The sequence below is a fragment of the Ricinus communis genome, chromosome 6, assembly GCF_019578655.1.
Source record: "Ricinus communis isolate WT05 ecotype wild-type chromosome 6, ASM1957865v1, whole genome shotgun sequence".
Classification (NCBI taxonomy): domain Eukaryota; kingdom Viridiplantae; phylum Streptophyta; class Magnoliopsida; order Malpighiales; family Euphorbiaceae; genus Ricinus; species Ricinus communis.
In genome coordinates this window covers 29125606-29147729 of record NC_063261.1, presented here as the reverse complement: position 1 = coordinate 29147729, position 22124 = coordinate 29125606, and the positions used below count along the sequence as shown (strand labels likewise).

General features: G+C 30.1%; 1 protein-coding gene across 1 annotated transcript; it reads left to right on the top strand.

The window, feature by feature from the left end:
* The first annotated feature begins 1200 nt into the window (after positions 1 to 1200).
* On the top strand, positions 1201 to 9383 carry LOC8275960 (pleiotropic drug resistance protein 2-like). Its single transcript, XM_048376103.1, has 20 exons — positions 1201 to 2193; positions 2281 to 2401; positions 2633 to 2721; positions 2939 to 3023; positions 3156 to 3446; positions 3521 to 3611; positions 3726 to 4626; positions 4754 to 4914; positions 5083 to 5186; positions 5285 to 5450; positions 5537 to 5659; positions 5823 to 5968; positions 6192 to 6524; positions 6625 to 6915; positions 7026 to 7109; positions 7245 to 7378; positions 7524 to 7751; positions 8236 to 8407; positions 8519 to 8773; positions 8940 to 9383. Exons 1-20 carry the CDS (start codon positions 1772 to 1774, stop codon positions 9207 to 9209), a joined length of 4467 nt encoding a protein of 1488 aa, XP_048232060.1. The 5' UTR covers positions 1201 to 1771; the 3' UTR covers positions 9210 to 9383.
* The last annotated feature ends 12741 nt before the right edge of the window (positions 9384 to 22124 follow it).

The window sequence follows — 22124 nt, the reverse complement described above, 5'->3', positions numbered from 1 at the left end:
AAGGAAAGCATAAAGAGAGAGAAAGATTGATGGGACTTCTCACATAAAGGACTTCATGATTAATTTAAAAGGAAAAATTTAAAAAACATATTTAATTAAAATTTAAAACTGACAAAATCATACTAAATTAAATTCAAATCTTAATTTAAAAATATTTTTAAAGCCAATTAAATTCGATTCGGATCGACCTAATAGATAAATAAATCTACCCTATAATCTAATGTATATTTGTAAAACAGGTTAAAAATGCATCAGGATTTGTCAAGTGAAACTTTTTTCATGGCTTTGACCATTATTTTTAAAAGAAATTATATGCATAGCAGCAGCATATAATCTTAATTTCCAGTACTTATTGAAACTCTAAAAAATACCCTTATAAAATGTTTGGTATATCTCCACTTGAGTAAAAGTGTAAAATTATAGAATTGGTAGACGAAAACTATTAGAAGAGAGGATGGGACATCCTTCTTTATTGTGTTTTCCACAATTTTAGGCCCCTCATCTCTCCCCACTTATCCCTTTAAGATATCATTATTTCTATTTTCTTCCATTAGAGAAGAAGTTGCCATCCGATATGGTCTTTCAACCTCACTTATAAACCTAGTGGGTCCAAACTTATACCAACTCCATCCTTGGTGGCTTTTGCCACCATGATTTTTCTATTTTCATACAAATCCTTGCCTACCTTACATTATAAGCCAATTCCAAATCATACTCTATTAGGAGGATCATTGATGTTTTCGGGAAATTTAACTGCTTTCCATACTAACTATTGGATTAAGTTTATTTTATTTTATATTCATGTATTGATATCGGCGAAATTACTTTGAAGTTGCCGCTCAATTTATTTTCACCATTGTAAGATTTTAAATTTAACTGTTTTTCATGCTAACTATTAGATTAAATTTTTATTTTTATGTTTATCTACTCACATAAGAGCGGAACTATTTTGGAGCTAGATTGGGCTATAGATCAGGATAGTTTAAGAAAAAAATTATTATTTATTTCTAAATCTATTGATTTACTCTAGCTTAGCTATAATTTAATAAAAATATAATTAAAATATATAGTTTTAATCCAGAATAATTTAGCAATTGTCTTTATGAGTATTTCACGGTTATGCCACTGGGTGCTGACAAGTGATCCAAAATAAAGGCCCTGTAAGAAAATGAGAAAGTAGATTGGGGAAGAAGTCTGCCACTTTGAGTACGAAAAAATTGTGAACTAGAGAAGCTCCAAGAATCCATCAGCATTAGCAGGTTTTCAGAACTTTCCTGTCCTTTTGAGACTCTACCTGCGTACTAAGTCAAAGACAGGAAAGATAAATAATAGAACCTAAAGAAAATATTACCTAAAATACTAGGATCAAAAATATCTTATTGTCCTTTTTAGGCCGTCTTCAGATTCCTGGATGACAACGCCATGAAATAGAATAAACATTAACTTCCATATCTGAATCATATCCTTTTCCCTATTACTTGACAAAATTGTGAATCACTTCATTGTGTATCTTTCAAATCTCTAAATACCAATTTCTGTCACTACCATGCAGTTCTGGAATCTTTCTTCACCTACATATATTAACCATAAAGAATTTGTTCATGTTCATCACCACCAAACATAGAACCCAAAAGGAAGAGGACCTCCAATGGTGATTCAAGAATTTAGATATTGTTACTTCTTTTATTTTCATATATAGTACCAAAAGGGACAGTGCCTGAATTTTTCTTGGTGTTCAAGTTCTTTAATAATAACTTAATATACAGTCATCATGGCAGAACCTTTTACTAGAGATGAGCTTGCAAGATCGGTGAGAGATGAGCTTGCAAGGTCAGTGAGGTCACTGAGCACAAGATCAATGAGCAGAAGTCTATCATCAGCAAGTAGAAGAAGTTGGGCTTCTGCTAGTATTCGCGAAGTGTGGGGTACTCAAGGAGATGTCTTTCGGAGGAGTCAGAGAGAGGATGATGAAGAAGAGTTGAAATGGGCAGCAATAGAGAGATTACCAACATATGATAGGTTAAGGAAAGGGATGCTGAAGCAGGTTTTGGATAATGGAAGAATTGACTATGAGGAGATTGATGTTACTAATCTTGGAATGCAAGACAAGAAGCAACTCATAGAAAGTATACTTCAAGTCGTTGAAGAAGACAATGAAAGGTTTCTTCAAAGGCTTAGAGAAAGAACTGACAGGTGAGGCTTTCTATCTCAATGCTATCTTAATTTTGAGTCTTTTTTTCTTCTCTTGAAAATTTCTTGATTTTTTTTGGCTATTAATAGGGTTGGGATTGAGATACCTAAGATTGAAGTTCGGTTTGAGCATTTATCAGTAGAAGGAGATGCATATGTTGGAACAAGGGCACTTCCAACTCTAGTGAATGCTGCCATGAATACAGCAGAGGTACTTTACTCTGTCTGCTAATTAGTATGCAATAGATTGTCAAATTCTACTGTGTAGTTTTAGCTGTCCAATTCTTCCTTTGAAACTTGAATTACAAAATATAAATTATGCGGTTCAAAATACTCGGTCATTAGAGATTCTAGGAGAAGATGTTGCTTTCCTATTGATTTGGTGCTTTTGGTGTTTGTACTCATAAATTCAGTAATTTTTCTGTTTGTTGTGTATGATCAGGGAATTCTTGGATTACTTAGAATTTTTCCATCTAACAAAAGGGTTGTCAAGATACTCCATGATGTGAGTGGGATAGTGAAACCATCAAGGTACATCTCTGATTTAATATAATTCTAGTTTAGTAGTAATTCTTCCCAATTCTCGTTTAACATAAAACAAGTTTTGCAGCAAAGGAATAACAAAGCTATATAAGCATCTCATGTAATTGTGGTTTATAGATGGAATAATTGTGCTTCTTCTAGCTATAAAATTCTTAAAATAATTTCATCTCATTCTTTTTCCTTATATATTGTTTTTTGGCGTCAGAATGACACTGCTTCTTGGACCTCCAGCATCAGGCAAAACAACATTGCTGCAGGCACTTGCTGGGAAGATGGACAAGGATCTACGAGTTTGTTCTGACTTTTTCACCTTTTAAATCCATAAAAACTTCAAGATTTTTAATCTGCAACATCATCCTTATTCAAAATGATGAAAAGAAAAATGGATGTTCAGGCTCAATCATCTGTCTTTCTGTGATCAGGTAACAGGAAGGGTCACTTACTGTGGTCATGAATTGCATGAATTTGTTCCGCAAAGAACATGTGCTTATATCAGCCAGCATGATCTGCACCATGGTGAGATGACAGTCAGGGAGACGCTAGACTTTTCAGGGCGCTGCTTGGGTGTTGGAACTAGATATGAAATGTTGGCAGAGTTGTCAAGAAGAGAAATTGAAGCAGGAATAAAGCCAGATCCTGAGATTGATGCATTCATGAAAGCCACAGCAATTGCAGGCCAAGAAGGCAGTCTAGTTACTGACTATGTCCTCAAGGTTTGTTCCCTGCATTGCAATTGTTATCTAAAACTTCCTTTCCTGGAGCTTGACTCATTAAGGTACTGCCACAGATTCTAGGATTAGACATCTGTGCTGATATTATGGTGGGCGATGGTATGAGAAGAGGCATTTCTGGTGGACAAAAGAAGCGTGTTACCACAGGTATTTTCTGATAATATCAAAAAAATTTCTGCTCTGAAATATTCCAACTTCCAAGACTTATTTATGTATAAAGTGTTTCTGTAATTTGAGAAGTCTTTTCCAAATAATATGCAGGAGAAATGTTAGTTGGACCAGCTAAAGCTCTATTCATGGATGAAATATCAACTGGTCTAGACAGTTCAACTACTTACCAAATTGTCAGGTTTATGAGGCAAATGGTCCACATAATGGAAGTGACCATGATAATCTCTCTTCTACAACCTGCACCTGAAACATACGATCTCTTTGATGACATTATCCTACTTTCAGAGGGTCAGATAATTTACCAGGGTCCGCGAGAGAATGTCCTTGAATTCTTCGAAAGTGTTGGCTTCAGATGCCCCGAAAGGAAAGGAGTTGCAGATTTCTTACAAGAGGTAACTTCCAAGAAGGATCAAGAACAGTACTGGTGCAGAAAAGGTCAAGCTTACAGATATATCTCAGTGCCAGAGTTTTCACAGCGCTTCAGGTCCTTCCACATTGGTCAGAGGCTCACTGAAGAGCTCAGAGTTCCCTACGATAGATCTAGTGCTCATCCGGCTGCACTGGAGAAGAAGAAGTATGGAATCTCCAATTGGGAACTCTTTAAAGCTTGCTTTGCAAGAGAGCTGCTATTAATGAAGCGAAACTCTTTTGTTTATATATTCAAGACAACCCAGATAACTATCATGTCACTAATTGCCATGACTGTGTTTCTGAGAACTGAAATGAAGGTCGGTGGCATACAAGATGGAGGAAAATTCTATGGTGCCCTGTTCTTTAGTCTCATCAATGTTATGTTCAATGGCATGGCAGAGATGGCAATGACTATGTTCAGGCTTCCTGTCTTCTATAAGCAGAGAGATTTCTTGTTCTATCCAGCATGGGCTTTCGCATTGCCAATTTGGGTGCTTAGGATCCCCATCTCTTTATTGGAGTCAGGAATATGGATTCTCCTCACATATTACACTATTGGGTTTGCTCCAGCTGCCAGTAGGTATGTGCATTCAATTAATGAAAAATTTATATGGTGTATAAAATTGCATGTCTCGTTAGTTTTAATTGTGAGGCATGACCCATTTCTATCTGCTAGTTATGCTTGTTAACACATTGAAAATGTTCAGGTTTTTCAAACAATTCCTAGCGTTCTTCAGTGTGCATCAGATGGCTCTATCACTCTTCCGTTTCATTGCTGCAATTGGAAGAACAGAAGTTGTGGCAAACACACTTGGTACCTTCACGTTGCTCGTGGTCTTTGTCCTTGGTGGATTCATTGTTGCCAGAGGTTAATTAATTTCTCTTTCATGCTATTTATGTTTCTTTAATTTTGATAGAAGTCATAAATATCTGCAGCTCTAATTTCCTGTATTAGTCTATATTGTTCAACCAATGGTTGAAGAAGCTACATCCATTCGATGTGCAAGTAAATATGAACTTCCATATTCTATTGCAGATGATATTGAGCCATGGATGATCTGGGGCTACTATATTTCTCCTATGATGTATGGGCAGAATGCCATAGTCATCAATGAATTTCTTGATGAAAGATGGAGTGCTGTAAGTTTCCAGGAATATGAAAACAAATGATTGCTTTCCCATATTTCCTTCTTTCCTTGGGTTAGCTTTATCTAATGCGCAATCTGTGCTTGCTGCAGCCCAATAACGATCCAACATTTTCTCAACCTACAGTTGGAAAGGTTCTTCTGAAAATGAGAGGCATGTTCTTGGAAGAATACTGGTATTGGATATCTGTTGCAGCACTTGTGGGCTTTTCTCTGCTTTTCAACATCCTTTTCGTATGGGCACTGACATATTTGGATCGTAAGCCATCAGTTTGATACAAATATTTGTATCAGTTATGTAGATAGAATATGAGATCTGATGGAAATTTATAATAATCAATGCAGCTTTGGGAGATTCTAAATCCATTATTCTGGAAGATGACGAAAGTAAGAAGAAGATGTCATCTACTGGACACAAAACCAGGTCCACTGAAATGACTTCGCTGTCAACTGCCCCATTATATGAAGGTCACATCTTGCTTATTTAAATCAGAACATGTTAATTTATTTTGTATTTAGTATGTTAATTACTCTTGTCCTTATGGATGATGTATTGTAACTGGAACTGAAAGTTAGATATGGCTTTAGAACTCTGTCAGCTTTTGGTCTCTGAGTTTGTTTATGGTTGCAGGTACTGATGTGGCTGTGCAGAATACTCCTGAAAGACCACCTGCTGCAGCCACAGAGCATGCACCTATGAAACGAGGAATGGTGCTGCCCTTCCAGCCTTTGTCGCTAGCTTTTAGTCATGTGAATTACTATGTTGATATGCCTGCTGTAAGTTGCTTCTCTGAATTCTTGCTTCTTCAATTTGCAGTACCTGAAGGAACATAATATAAGATGCTAGTTAAATTACATGACTCAAAATTGAAAACCATGAATATAACTTTATATGAGTTCAGTCTAAGCAATTTTTTATCTGTCAAGTCTAAGCAGTTTGGTGAATTTTTTATCTGTCAAAGTATAATTTTTATTCATGGAACTTTGATTTGCCCGTTAGGAAATGAAAAGTCAAGGCATTGAAGAGGACCGCCTGCAGCTGTTGCGCGATGTCAGTGGTGCTTTCAGGCCTGGTGTTCTAACAGCTCTTGTTGGTGTAAGTGGTGCTGGAAAGACCACCCTGATGGATGTCTTAGCAGGAAGAAAAACTGGAGGATATATTGAGGGAAGTATCAGCATTTCTGGTTATCCAAAGAAGCAAGAAACTTTTGCTCGGATTAGCGGCTATTGTGAGCAGAATGATATCCATTCTCCACATGTTACCATCTATGAATCCCTCCTGTATTCTGCCTGGTTGCGTCTTTCTAAGGAAATTAAGTCCGAAACTAGAAAGGCAAGCCATCTCCATAAGGATCTAATTTTCTTAATTTCAATATGACTATTCCTGCATGCATGCCCTACATACTTACCATGTTTAATCTTTCATGCTGTAGATGTTTGTTGAGGAGGTCATGGAGTTGGTCGAGCTGAACCTATTGAGGAATTCTATAGTAGGTCTTCCAGGAGTAGATGGTTTGTCAACTGAGCAGAGAAAGCGACTCACTATAGCTGTAGAATTGGTTGCTAATCCATCCATCATCTTCATGGATGAACCGACATCCGGCCTTGATGCTAGAGCTGCTGCAATTGTTATGCGTACAGTGAGGAACACAGTTGATACAGGACGAACTGTTGTCTGCACAATTCACCAACCAAGTATTGATATTTTTGAAGCTTTCGATGAGGTATTTGTTAGTCTCATGTACTTGACGTCTTCCTGCACAAATCCTGTTTTTTGTTTGGAATTAGCAATTTCATCAGCCTTCTTCATGACATTATGTCTTGTTGTCTGCAGCTATTGCTGATGAAGAGAGGAGGGCAAGTCAATTATGCTGGACCCCTTGGTCGCCAGTCTCACAAACTTATAGAATACTTTGAAGTGAGTATTACTTAATTAGGACATGTTGTTAATGTTTAGCTTACGCATATACTGGATTCCTGAGAATTTTGATTCATTCTATTTATAAAAAGTGCAATAAAACTAAAGACGAATAATATCTCTGACATCTTTCAGGCTGTCCCAGGCGTTCCTAAGATTACGGTTGGTTATAATCCTGCTACATGGATGCTAGAAATCAGTTCTGCAGCAGCAGAGGCTCAACTTGATGTAGATTTTGCAGAAATATATGCCAATTCTGAGCTATTCCAGTAAGACCGGAACCTGTTCAAATTCATGCTTTCCTGCATATTTAGTATTCCAGGACTGACGGTGCAATTTAATTGCGTTTGATATTCATCAAATCAGCTCCTAGTTATGATGATCACTTATGGTTGCGTCCCTGATTTTTACCAGGAGGAATCAGGAACTTATTGAAGAACTAAGTACTCCAGCACCAGGAGCTAAGGACCTTAATTTCCCCACACAATACTCTCAAGATTTCTTCACTCAATGCAAAGCTTGCTTCGTGAAACAGCATTGGTCTTATTGGAAGAACCCAAGATACAATGCTATCCGACTGTTCATGACAATAGCAGTTGGTTTCATATTTGGACTTATTTTTTGGGATAAAGGACAAAAGACGTAAGTTCAGAATTTCTAATTCATTTTTCACTGCTAGTTAGCAATGCTGTTAAACAGCAGCAAGTGATGACAGACAACAAAGAGAAAAAAAAAAAAGAAAAAAGGTCCCTCTTGCACTTTGAAATGGCCTGCATACATCTCCACTTGAGCAGGCTGCAGGTCTTCCTTCTGAAATTCCATTCATGAGATTTTCAGAGGAGAAAGGAACATCCTTGACTCTGTGTGCCAGGCCAGTCTTACAAAATTCTGCAGTGTTGCGGAGCCATCTGCTGATGGCAGGTTTTGGCGGAAGGTTGAGGTTGTTTAAATAATTAGGAGGTCATGGGTTTGAGTTGGGCGTTAAATAGATTATGTTTACCCTACTTAAGCTACCGACCTCTTAGAGCCATATTGTCAAGGCACATTTGCACCAGATATATCACTATCTATCTATGTTAATTGGTCAAATCATCTAAAGCTGATTGCAATTTATACTGTCAAACAGGCAAAAACAACAAGATTTAATGAATTTGCTTGGAGCCATGTATTCTGCTGTCATGTTCCTTGGAGCCACTAACACTTCCTCAGTAATGTCTATAGTAGCAGTAGAAAGAACAGTCTTCTACCGCGAGAGAGCAGCCGGAATGTACTCAGAATTGCCTTATGCATTTGCTCAGGTAAATTTATAATAAAAAAGAAATTAAAATAGAAAACCCACCTCAAACCTTGAGTTCAAGTCATATGCAGAATTTAATGCCAATAATGCTCCTGTATCCGGTGCCTTGCAGGTTGCCATAGAGGCAATTTATGTTGCAATCCAGACACTGGTTTACAGTTTATTGCTATACTCAATGATTGGGTTCCCATGGAAAGCTGACAACTTCTTGTGGTTCTACTTCTTCATATTCATGTGCTTTATGTACTTCACATTGTACGGAATGATGCTTGTCGCTCTCACTCCCGGACATCAAATTGCTGCCATTGTTATGTCTTTCTTCCTTAGCTTCTGGAACCTGTTCTCTGGCTTCCTCATCCCTAGGACGGTTAGTTCTTTTCCATAAACAGATAGACACGAAATACAATTACATTGCAAACAGAAATCAAGACAAAATAGAAACATATTGTTTTTCAGTACTGCTTCCGAAACTATAGGTCTATTTCCATGCAGTTCCTAAAAGAAATCTGACATCAAATAATACTTGGGTGCAGGAAATACCAATATGGTGGAGATGGTACTACTGGGCTTCGCCAACAGCTTGGACAATATATGGTCTGATCACATCTCAAGTGGGGAAAATTTCTGATAACGTTGAGATACCTGGACAAGGTTTTATTCCAGTTAAGGAATTCCTGAAGGAAGCCTTAGGATTTGAATATGACTTTCTTGGAGCAGTCGCTGCTGCCCATATTGGCTTCGTTCTCCTTTTCTTGTTTGTCTTTGCATATGGAATCAAGTTCCTTAACTTCCAGAGAAGATAGTTCCTAAAAATTGTTGTGTCCAAAAATTCAAGATAGATAAAAAAAAGAAAAAAAAAAGAAAAAGAAAAATATAGCAGCATTTCTTGTTTAATTCTTTATCTTATTTTATAAAATTTTTGAAGTCTGAAAGTCTGGATTTAAGTTCCTAATCAGTTTACTTGGCTTTTTGTACTATGTTCATGTCTTATTTCCAATTCTTTGTTTCTTTAATCCCATGTCATTGGAAATAGTTTCTGTATTGATTATACTGTCTTACCTTGTTTATTCTCTTTCCTACTTTCTGTCGTCACCTTCTTTTTGTTCCAACAATTTCAATTTTCTTCTTTTCCATGGCATTGCGTATGGCATCTTTAATATAAATTGCAGAAAACTCGCTCCCTGAATTTTAAATCTGAAATAAAAATAGAATTCTCCCGTTTATCTCACCGTCACCGTCGCCAATCACCATCATCACATTCAGTTTACAACTATATCACTACATAATTACAATAATAACCTGTGTACAACCACCACCAGAGTAAAGAACAATTAAAACTGTCCTATAATATGATGTGCATATTGCTTTTCAAATTATTATCAGAAAAAGACCCGAAGAATTATTCAAAACTCTTTTCTTTCTTCAATAAGTTTTGAAATTATACTTGAGATTTAAGTGGCAAGATTTTTGCGAGGATCCATGTAGCTTTATGGACCCAAGATCCATGCGGTGATGTTTTGATTGATTTTAGGTTCTCATCACACATGTGAAATTTTAGTTGTTTGCCCTATATAATTAAAACTTTGATTTTTTTGAATTTTGTGTTTCCATAACAGAAACTTTACATCTTCAACTCGTTTTTTTCTTTTTCTTTTTTTTTTTTCTGTTTACAACTTTTTTTTTCCTTTTTTTTTCTCGTTTTCTTCTTGATTCCTCCTTTTCGTTTTCTTCTTATTTCCTCCATTAAAATCATCTCTTTCTTAATGCTTGAAAATATATTTCTCTGTTTTTGTTGTTAGATTGAAGAAGTTTTTAATGAATGGAGAACAATTTACAAATGAGTAATGTACAAATAATATTAGTAAATGAATCACCGGTTGAAAATATTAATTCATCTAGGAAGTCAAGTAAAATTATTTTATTGTTTGGCAGGTTTTTTTAAAATGAGTTTTCATTATGTACTACATAAATGCTCATTATTTTAAATTACAATGTTCATATACTGTTGTTATAATGTCCATTGTTTTTATTTGTTGTTGACTGTGAACATGATTCTTCTAGTGATAAATTATTGGGCACGTCTGTGAAGTTTGTTGATGAAGCTTATTGTTTATATAATGATTATGTATTTAGAATTGGTTTTGGTGTGAGGAAGAGTAAGTAAGGGTATAAAGTAGCTGGCAAATCATTAACAATGAAAAGATTTGTTTGTACAAAGGCTGGTATAAAGGAAATTGTATGTAAGGAAAATTAATCTTTCTCAAAACTTGATATCCATACTGGTTGTTGAGCTCTCATAGAGTTTTGTGTTGATGAAAAAGGAGTTTGGACTGTAAACAAACACCAAAAAAACATAAAATCATAACCTATGTCCAGCTAATAAAATCCACCTTGTCCATTCTCATAGAAAAATCACAAAAAATCAACTTAATTATCTTAATGATTTAAAAAAGAAATGGAATTAGAGTGGCTGATGAGATTAGATTATTGAAAAATCAATTAGAAGGATCACCATTAGTTAGATTTACAGTAAGGGATGCTTATAATCATTTGGCATTGGAACATATGAACAAATTGGATAGTAGTGATTCGAATGCTTTAATTGAAATTTTCAAAAAAAAAAAAAATCTAATGAAAATGAATTTTTCTTTGATTTTGAGATGAATAGTGAAACAAGATTATGTAGCTTCTTTTAGAGAGATGGGCAAATGAAACAAGATTATGAGTTGTTTAGAGATCCGTTATATCCTGTTAATATTTAATGTTCATTTTGATTCTTGTAACCATCATGAACATTTGATATTAATATAGTAAAATATATGATATTAATTTAATTTTTTGTAGGTATGAATCATCATTGCATGAATATTATGTTCAGATGTAGTTTTTTATTGAATGGGAGAATCAAATCTTTTGTTTGGTTTTTCAACACTTTTTAAAAATCTATAGAAGGAAAATATCCACAAATAATAATGACAGACCAATCTTCTATCATGGCTGCTGCAATTGCTAAAGTATTTCCTAATTATTCATTATCTGTGAAATTAATATTCATTTTGATTAATGTTCATTCTAATTTTTTCCTTTTATTCATCAGTATATATCTTAATGTTCATTATCTAGTATTTCAATGTACATTGTTTCTATCTAAAATGTTCATCAATATTTTCTCATGCAGATTGGTTAAAAAATTTCATTGTTACAATAATTCTTGGATAGAAAAGCTATACAAGTCTAGAGATAAATAGTGCCCTGCTTTTAGTAAAGACTATTTTTCAAGTGGTGTTTTATCATTGCAAAGGAGTGAGACAACAAATAATTCTATTTCTAGAAGACTTTTTAGAACTATCGGTATTTTTGACTTTTATAATTTATTTGTTGATGTAATCTCATAATGGAAAAATAAAGAAAATGTGAAAGATTTATACTGCATAGTAGGTCAACCAACTATGGTAATAAATCATATGAAGCTCCTTTCACATGCTAGGGAGATATACACAATAGGAATTTATTTTTTGTTTAAAGAGCAATTTATAAGGAGGGTTGCATGTCATCAACAATATTTGATGTTAAATGATAGCAACTTTAAATATCATATTTGGCAGCTAGATGTGGATGTGATTCAACATGAGGTTGATTACAATCAACATATTTTGAAGATTTATGGTACTTGCAAGATAATTTCAGAGGTGAGGATTCCTTGCTCCTGTTGTTTGCGTATATTGAATTGAATGTTCATTGTATTTAAACTACTCCAGATAAATATATAATTAGGAGATAGATGAAATGAGTTATTGAAAGTAGAGATAAAGATATTCTTATGACTTTATATTCATCAAATGAATCTGGTGTAGCTGCTTCACTTTGGAAAATTTAAATGGCTAGTGAATTTCAAATTTTGATTTCAATCAGTGAACATAATATTAAAGTTCGAGAACAATATGAATTAGCTTTTGATAATGCAAAAAGTAATATTGTGAGTGAAGTTGGTTCTGTTTTTTGGAATATTGTGATGAAAGATCAGTTGAGAAAATTCAAAATCTTCCTATTCATAAAGTAAAAAGTCAGCGTAATTAAAAGGTCAAGAGCGTTATAGAGAGAAAATGTAATCATACCAAAGGGCGTAGAAAAAAAATGTTCAAATGGCTACATTGCAAACAAAAATGACATAATTCAATTCAGGTACTTATATTTGTTGAATTTTTTTTTAATTTATAGATTGTTATATTTATCTTAATTTATTTTTTTTTTATTTTTTTAGAAAACTGTTCATGAAATAGTTGGAGAGAAATATCTTACACATCCAAGTTCTGGCAGCTCAGAACTGGTAAACATTATAGCAATTCTAAATTCAAGAACTTATACTTCAACTATTCATTCATTGGATTTTAATACTTCGAATAGTTGACAAGAACTGATTTTTTTATAATTTTGTTTGCCTTTTTTTAATATAATGAGAACATATTATGTACATTTAATATTTTACTTTCTTATAATAACTATTATTATGTTTTAGTTTTAATATTTTAACCGTATATTTTTATGAATATTTAATAGTATCACAGTGATATTTATTTAAAGAGAAATGAACATAAAATTTTAATTAAAATCTTATGAGTAGGAATGTTAATTATCATGCTTCCATGATGATAAACATTTTAACACAGTGTAATAAACATTACTGGTCTGTTCAATACTTAATTAAAGATTATTCATCAAGAGGTCTTGTTTATGTTCATTATTATGAATATTTGATTATCAATAAAAAAAGTATTAAGAAATATAATAACAATGTTATAAAAAAATAATTTTTCATTGTTAAAAAGAAATTAAAATCTTATAGAAAATAAAATATGTTCCTAAACAGTTAAAATATAAGAAAAGATGAAATATGTCCACTGTTATGCTTGGTTTTTCTTCCATTCAATAAACTTTTTTTTCCTTCTTTTAGAACTTTATTATTGTAGATATTGAAATTTGACATGAAAATAATAGAACAATATTTTACTTTAAGGACTTTCAATTCATCAAACTACAAATAACAATTTAACAATGAAAAGTATTAATATCTATAATAGTTGTAGTAATTATAAGAACTAATTTTACTTTAAAACTTACAATTTTTTGTCAGTTTTGCATTCCAATTTAGAAGATCTCTTTTAAATGTTTTCATGTGCCTCATGCAATACACACCATAATCAACAATAATTTTTGGACGATTGCCATAGAAATTTCAAGAAAATGTCTTGAGAAATTCTTCACTATTTACCTATTTTTTGATCTTTTTTTCCCATGTAGTTTTTGAAATGTTTTATACTAAAAGTACATAAACTAGTATAGGTTATGAACATTTTAATTATAAGCTATGAATATCCTGATTATAGGTTATGAACATTTTAACTAGTAAGTAATGTATATTAACAATGCTTTTAGACGATGTCCATACTTTTCAAAGTATGAAACTTTCTTTAGGAGGCTTCTAATGTCTATATGTTGCATTTTATTTTTGATGAACTTGAAGCAAATGAGGAAGTAATGATTTTTATAGAGAACGATAAAGAATACCTATAAAATTAGGTATGTAAGTAAAGGATCTATAAAATTGTTTTGGTTCCATTAATTTAAATGTACAAATTTAAATATTTTCATTTAGATAAATATGTTCCACTATCTTATCCCCTTTCTTTAGAAAACCCTATTTTCATTACTCTCGTTTATATTACTTTAAAATAAAATATGATTCTACAAATTATAATTTGCATAAAATATTTTTTATATGTCATCAATTAGACAGTAATATAATATATTTTTTTCCAGCTTACTCTATTACCACAAATTTTTTCAGATAGCATAAATTCTATAGGTTTTCAGTTACATTAACTTCGACATACAATAGTATGTCCTATTAGCATATCCCCGTTTTTGTTTAGAAAAATCTATTTTTATATTACTCTCACTAGATAAGTCTTTACCCTATGTGCAGTTTAATTTTAATGTCATAAAAATTATTAAATTATTAAAATTAAAATTGAATAATATTATACTACAAAGATTTAGTAAAATACTAAAAATATTAGCTGACTATATAACTAAATAAATAAATATATTATATATTTTTAATATTGAATCTTTTATTGAATATATAAATATGTTATTTTTTTAATTTTTAAGTATTTATTAATTTTGATGATGATAAATTCATTAATTAAGCAAATTTATTCTTTCTTTTTATATGATTTAATAATTTTTTATAATTTGAACTCTTTAATCTTTTTCTATATTCATAGCATTTATATGAAATTAAATAAATAGGAGTATCTCATAAAATTAAATAAACTATACATCTTAATAATATAAATTGAATCATATTAAATTATTCTGTTATAACTTGATTTAATATTTGATGATTTTCTTTATTTTTTTAATATCTTCTTTTTATTGATTTAGTATTTGATATATCTTAAGTATATAATTTAGTAATATTTTCTCACTTTACATATATAAAAGTAAAAATATTTTATGTTACTTTTTTAATTTACTAATTTATAGAAAATCTAACTTAAAAACTAATTCTTAATTAACTGAAAATTTTTACTTGAAATTAAACTAAATCAAAATAATTTCTTGAAATATATTTAAGATAGGATACAAAGTAGGAAGAAATGTGTAAATAAGTATAAATATTATAATTAAAAAATTAGTTCTTTAATTGATAAGATAATTATTCAACTATGAGAATAGAAAATGTTAAAAAAAAAAAATTAGAATTATAAAGAAGAATTTGTAGAGAAAAATGAGTATTAGATACATAAAATTTATAATTAAGGGATTATATATTGTAATATAATACTTGAAAATAAATTATTTTAAAGTGAAAGTTATAAATAAGAATTCGAAAGCGTATAGGAATATGAAATAATTAAATATCATAATTAAGATGTTGAAAGTTGTAATATAATACTCTTTAAAATGGTAAAAAAAAATGTTAGAATAGATTAATTCTCTATAAATTTTTTTTAAAATAGTTTAGAAATCATATGACATGACATATCGGATAGATAAAAATAATATTAAAACATTGCTCTCATATATATATATATATATATATATATATATATATATATATATATATATATATATATAGAAATTGATTTATTAAATTGCATAAAAATCTAATTTAAATATTATTTTTGATAATTATTTATTAATATAAAAATTTATTCTATTAATAAAGTTATTTTACTTAAAACTAGACTATATCAAAATAATCTCAATGGAATATATATAAGATAGAATGACAAGAGAAATGAATAGTATAAATGAGTACAAATGTGACGATTAAAAGAAAAAATAATTTTTTAATTAATAAGATAATTATTATATTATAAAAATTAAAAAATTTAATCAAGAGTTGAAATTATAAAAAATAATTTGAAAGAAAATGATTCTTATAAGATAATTAAGATTTATAATTAAGCTATTTTATGTTGTAATCCAATACTTAAAAAAAATTATCTAAAGTGGAAGTTATGAAAACGAATTCAAAAAAAGTAGAAGGATATGAAAAGTCAAATAATTATATATCATAATTAAGGTGTAAAATTATAATATAATACTTTATATAAAATAGTAAAAAATTAAAATAATTAATTCTCTAAGAATTCAAATAATAATTTAGAATTCATATAATATTGCCACGTAGAAGATATATATATATATATATATATATTATATTAAATAAAATCTAATTTTGCAAGTTACAACTTGCATAAAATATCTTTTATTGTCATCAATTAGACTAATATAATATAATACTTTTTTCAGCTTAGTCTATTACCAAAAAAAACAATAGTCTCAATTTGCCAATTTTTTTCGTTTTTGGTTTCCAATTGGGTTTTCAGTTTCCTCATTTTCTTATCACTCCTATCAAGAGGGGTTTTTTCGTTTTTCTATATTAAATGGTGTGAAACAATTAATGAATAGTAATATATATCATAAATAAAATTTATGAATTTTTGGAAGATGCAATTTAATATAATTTAGGTGGATATTTGACCTGTCATTTGAAAGGATAAATTAACTAAAAGGAAAAATTATAAAAACAGTATATAAATGATTAAGATTAATAACTAAGTATTTAAACTTTTAAAAGTTACAATTTAATATGTAAAATTAAAAATTATTAATATTTAAATATATAAGACTGATAACTTGTATAAAAAAAAAGCTGGATAATTATAAAATAGTATGTGAATTTATTAAAATTTGACAATTAAGCATTTAAACTTTATAAAGTTATATTTTAGTATGTGAACTTAATAAATTTTTACAATTAAATGTATATAGCAGGTCAATAGCAATTACAGACTTGTAACTTTAAAACATATATTATCAGCTTATCAGATTAAAAAGAAAAAAAAAAACAAGAAAATCTTTGAAAGGTGTCTATTTTTAATAGATTAATACACCGCTCTAATTACTACCATCATTATATTGTTATCACTATATTTTTATTAATTTTTCTAAAATTATATATGTTTTAAAAATTTATCCATAGTTAATGTTAATCAAAAATAGGATATTGATAGTTGGATATTGATCAAGTGCTCGAGAGTCCCATAATATATTATCACTTATGAAGTAAACAATCTATCTCATAAAGTTGAGGAATTGGAATTCCGAAATAAGCATATAGATTTTTGTTACAATAACAAGTTCATTGAACACAACTCTATTGAGTAGTCCATATAAAATTTACTCCAAGTATCTATGAACAATACTTTTATGACAATCATATAAGATGTGATCCTTAGACTTGAGATAATAGCGTATTATCTTATGCGGAGATTAATATACTTTGATATATCTTATATCCCCCTATCCATGGAGTACTCAAAGGATAGACATTGTGTATAGTAAGAGTCTTATGAAGATATTAAGTAATCAATGAAGAATTGTTGTCCAAGGTAAGTGTCATAGGAACTTACCACGATGATTCTTGATTTGCACTAACATGAGAATCCTTGGCCAAGGTTGTATGAATGAAGATTATTGAATAGAAGATTATAAAAAAATATTTCATTGATCTTATTTAAAATGTTATATGTAATTATCAAGAACAAATATGATTGGTTCAATTATAGAATTGACACTTGCATCCATTCTCTATGAATCAATTTGGATAAAGTGTACAATGAAAGGATTGAATTGCATTGTAAGATTATTCACTATAAATATTGATTAAAGCATTTTAATCATTACTATACATTTGGATAGTCATGATGCATTGCCAAATACCAATCTACTATGAATATGAATTAAGTTAATTAGAGAAATTAACATTGTATTAAAGGAGTTTAATTCATAATCCATATTCATTATCAACATGTTATAAAGTTTTTGGGTCACACAAAAATAGGCTTTAAGTGATGATTAAAATGAGGCTTTAAGTATTGTGCTCAAGTTCATATATATTAGGCCTAATTAAAGGTTAATTAATTAAAAGCTAATATTCAGCCTAAATGGGTTTAATATCCATGGATTAATTCTTAATTGATCGAAGTCCAATTAGAAAAATGTTTTCTTGAGTAGAATATCCTAATGAATCAATCAATAAGATTAATTGATTCATCCCCCTTGCTTGAAAAACATTTTAAGAGATCTTTGTTTAAAAGTTTGTGTGAATCACTAAAAGCGACTTGTCATTTAAGTAGCTTTGAAGTGCATTAATCATCCTTGAAAAATCAAGAATCAACAAAGCTAGAAGCACTACTTGGAATTGGCGATGTTGTCCCTTTATAAGTCTTCTCCAACCTTTGCTTGTTTTGTATGTTAGGATTATTTTAATCAATGAGATCCAACTTAGAAATTGAGAAAAAAGTTTTAAATTGTTTTTGTTGCCTGTTTGATGTTTTTCAAATCAATTCCTAACATATCCAATTTTGAGAAACACTTTATCTTCTTCAACCCATCACCACAAACATTTAAAACAAAATCGGTTCTTTTTTAGAATGATACCCTTAACTATAATGTTAATTACTAATATATCTCCTAATGACATGTATAATATTTATTTATATATTTGTATATATCTCTATAATTTTTATTGTTTACATGAAATATTTTTCCTCATTTATATAAATATTATCTTTTATTATGATAATATAATAGATTTTAATTTATCTACATTAACTTTTTTATACATATATAATGATTGGTTTCACATACTTAAATATTAATAATTTTATATTTAGACACTAAATTGTAACTTTTAATGCTTAAACACTTGATTATTAAATTTTAAAAAGTTGGCACACTATTTTGTAAGAAACTAATATGGATAACCTATAACGTGTTATTAACCTATTATATGCGCTCAATCATAAATATTTACTAGGTTCGTATTCCAAATTGTAACTCTTAAAAGTTTAGACACTTAATTGTCAAATTTTAACAAGTTCAAACATTATTTCTATAATTATTCCTTTATAAAATTAAATGAAACATTTGAATGATATCAAATTTAGAAATTAAAATTACTTATTTTTCATCTAATATTATTTTTTGTATAATTAAAACTTTTGAAGAGAATGCACGTATATTTTTATGGTATCTCTTTTTTTTTGTTCAAAGTTTTCATGGTATCTCTTACATATTAGAGCAAATTATCTAATATTAGTTAAAGTGCGAAGAGAATTAAATATAAATATTTATCGAATGGGATAACCACTTTGTGGTAAATTTGATAATAAAAAAACACGTGTATTCTTGGCTGATAAATATAGAAATTTCAATCTTTAGAATTGTGGATATACAAATTAATTGATTTAATTTTTTTAAAGAATTTATACCGCCTATGTTTTTCTTTTGTTATAATGACATTTTTATATCTTTTTTGTCATTTATAAATTTACGTTTCTCTTTTAACATTTAAACAATATGTGGGGAGAGAGAGGAACCTGAGACGAAATTTGCTGTAATGGTAATAAATCCTACAATAAAATCCTCTTAGATCCCTAAATAAAAATTAATCCTACAATAAAATCTGATTTTAAATAATTTATTTATTTCTTTTTATTTTTTATTTTTTTTAAGAAAAATAATTATAATAAAAACTAATTAACATTAGTTTAGAATCATTAATAATATAAAGAATATAAAATAATAATTAAATAATCTACTTATTTTTTTCTTTAATATATACATAACAAAATTGAAAAGATAATAATAGATTGCATTGATAAGTTGATCGACATTTTTTTGTATAAAAAAAAATTGATCACAAATTAAATTAATTGCTTTTTATGTTATAAAACTAGTTACTTTGAATGATTTGGTTGATGCTTAATTGGTGTTTGGTTTATATTTGGTTAACTTTTAGATTTATGAAGAAATGTCTTCAATTTCTTTTCTTAAATTGTTATTATTTTTTTTGTGGGTCTCAACCTCTTGTTTTCTTTTTTTTGATATCTCTCGTTTCAATTCTTTCTCAAGGGTCTTACTTTGGATTGAGATGAGGGTTTTAGGCAAGTGATTTTAAAGATAGATTGTTTATTGATGGTACAATGGCTTTCAAAGGGCACAATGAGTACTGGTTATGACAATATGAAGAGTAGATTAAAGAAGAAGATTGCAGAGGAAATGAAAGTAGATTATAGAGAAAACTAATTGAGAAAATTCTCATTAACTTTCATCTGTTACATGTAATTGTTTTAATACAGAGGAATTGGACACTTATCGCTTTCTTATTGAGCTAAGCTTATAACGGTAATAATCTAACAAAAATCGTTAGCTTTTCTGTTTAAAGGCTAATAGTAGTCTAACAAAAATGTAACAAACCTTCTTCAACAAATATAAACACATCTCTGATTATCTTTAATATCCCCCCTCAAGATGGAGCATGGATGTCATGTATGCCTAGCTTGTTAATAAAGCCGAGGAATAAAGAAGTAGGAAGTGGTTTTGTGAAGAAATTAGTGAGCTGCTGAGTAGAGGAAATAGGGAACAAATGAATAAGTCCAAATTGAATCTTTTGCCTAACAATGTGACAGTCGATCTCTATATGTTTTGTCCTTTCATGGAACACTGGATTACGAGCCAAATAACATGCTGACAGATTATCACAATACACCATTGCTGGAACATAATTCTGGACTTGTAAATCCTCTCATAAATAAGACAACCACTGAATCTCACATGTCACATTTGCTAAGACTCTATATTCTGCTTCTGAACTGGATTTTGACACAGTTGCCTGTTTCTTTGTTTTCCAAGATATCAGAGAATTCCCAAGAAATGCACAGAAACCATATATGGATCTTCTAGTTTCAGAACATGTAGCCCAGTCAGAATCTAAGCAAGCCTTAAGCTTTAAATTGTTAGACGCAGAAAAAAATAAACCTTGCCCTGGAGACTTCTTTAAATATCTGAGGATCCTTGAAATTGCAGCATAGTGCTTATCTGTTGGGCAATCCAAAAACTGAGACAGCTACTTAACATGAAATGATATATCAGGCCTAGTACTACATAAGTAAATAAGCTTTCCTACTAGTCTTCTATATGTTGTAACATCTGAATATAAAGAACTATCATCTTTGGTTAGTTTTGTATTTGCTGTCATAGGAGTTGAGGCAGGTTTTGATCCTAAATAACCAATCTCTGTCAGTAGATCTATGACATACTTCTTTTGGCACAAATTGATCCTAGATTTTATTCTTGCTACTTCAAGACCTACGAAGAATTTTAAAGGACCAAAGGTCTTTGATTTTGAATACTTCATCAAGATAAGCCTTTACTGACTTAATATGTCCCAAATCATTGCCTATGAGGATAACATCATCTACATAAACCAGCAATGTTGTGAAAGACTGATCATGCTTCCTTGTAAATAGAGAAGAATATGATGTTATTTGATTAAAACCTTGAGACAGTAATGCATCAGTAAGCTTCACATTCCACTACCTACTTGCTTGTTTTAATCCATATAAGGACTTAGTAAGCTTGAAGACTAGATAGGTTGTGTACATGAAAGTCCAAGTGGAATTTGCATATACACTTCTTCATGTAAATCTCCATGAAAGAATGCATTATTTATATCCAGCTGATGAAAAAACCAATTCCTGGATGCTGTAACAACTAAAAGAACATGAATAGTAGACATTTTTACAACAGGTGAAAAGGTATCAATATAGTCTATACTATTTTGTTGTGTGTATCCATTTGCCACAAGACGAGCTTTATGTCTTTCTATAGATCCATCACTGTTATATTTAGTTTTTACATCCTATAGCAACTTTATTAGTAGGTAACTTCATTAAAATCCAAGTATTATTCTTTTGTAAAGCATCTACTTCTTTTTGCATAGCTTCTTTCCAACAAGAATGCTTAATAGCTTCATTATATGTTTTAGGTTCTATATTAGAATCAATCTGAACATTAAAGGCTCTATGAAGTAAACTCAGTTTGTCATAAGTAAACACTTTTGAGAAAATATGAGGTGTAGTCCTATGTTCACTGATTATAGCATTAGTTCTTGAAAGTTGATAAACATAATCCTTTAGAAAAACTAGTTTATTAACAACTCTAGTAGACTTTCTTAGTGGAACAAAATCAGTAACATGAACTAATGACTCAGAATTATGAATAGAATTTGGTTCATTATTAGACTCATTAACTGGAGTAATATCAGTCCTAACTGAATCAGCACTAGTTGAAGGAAT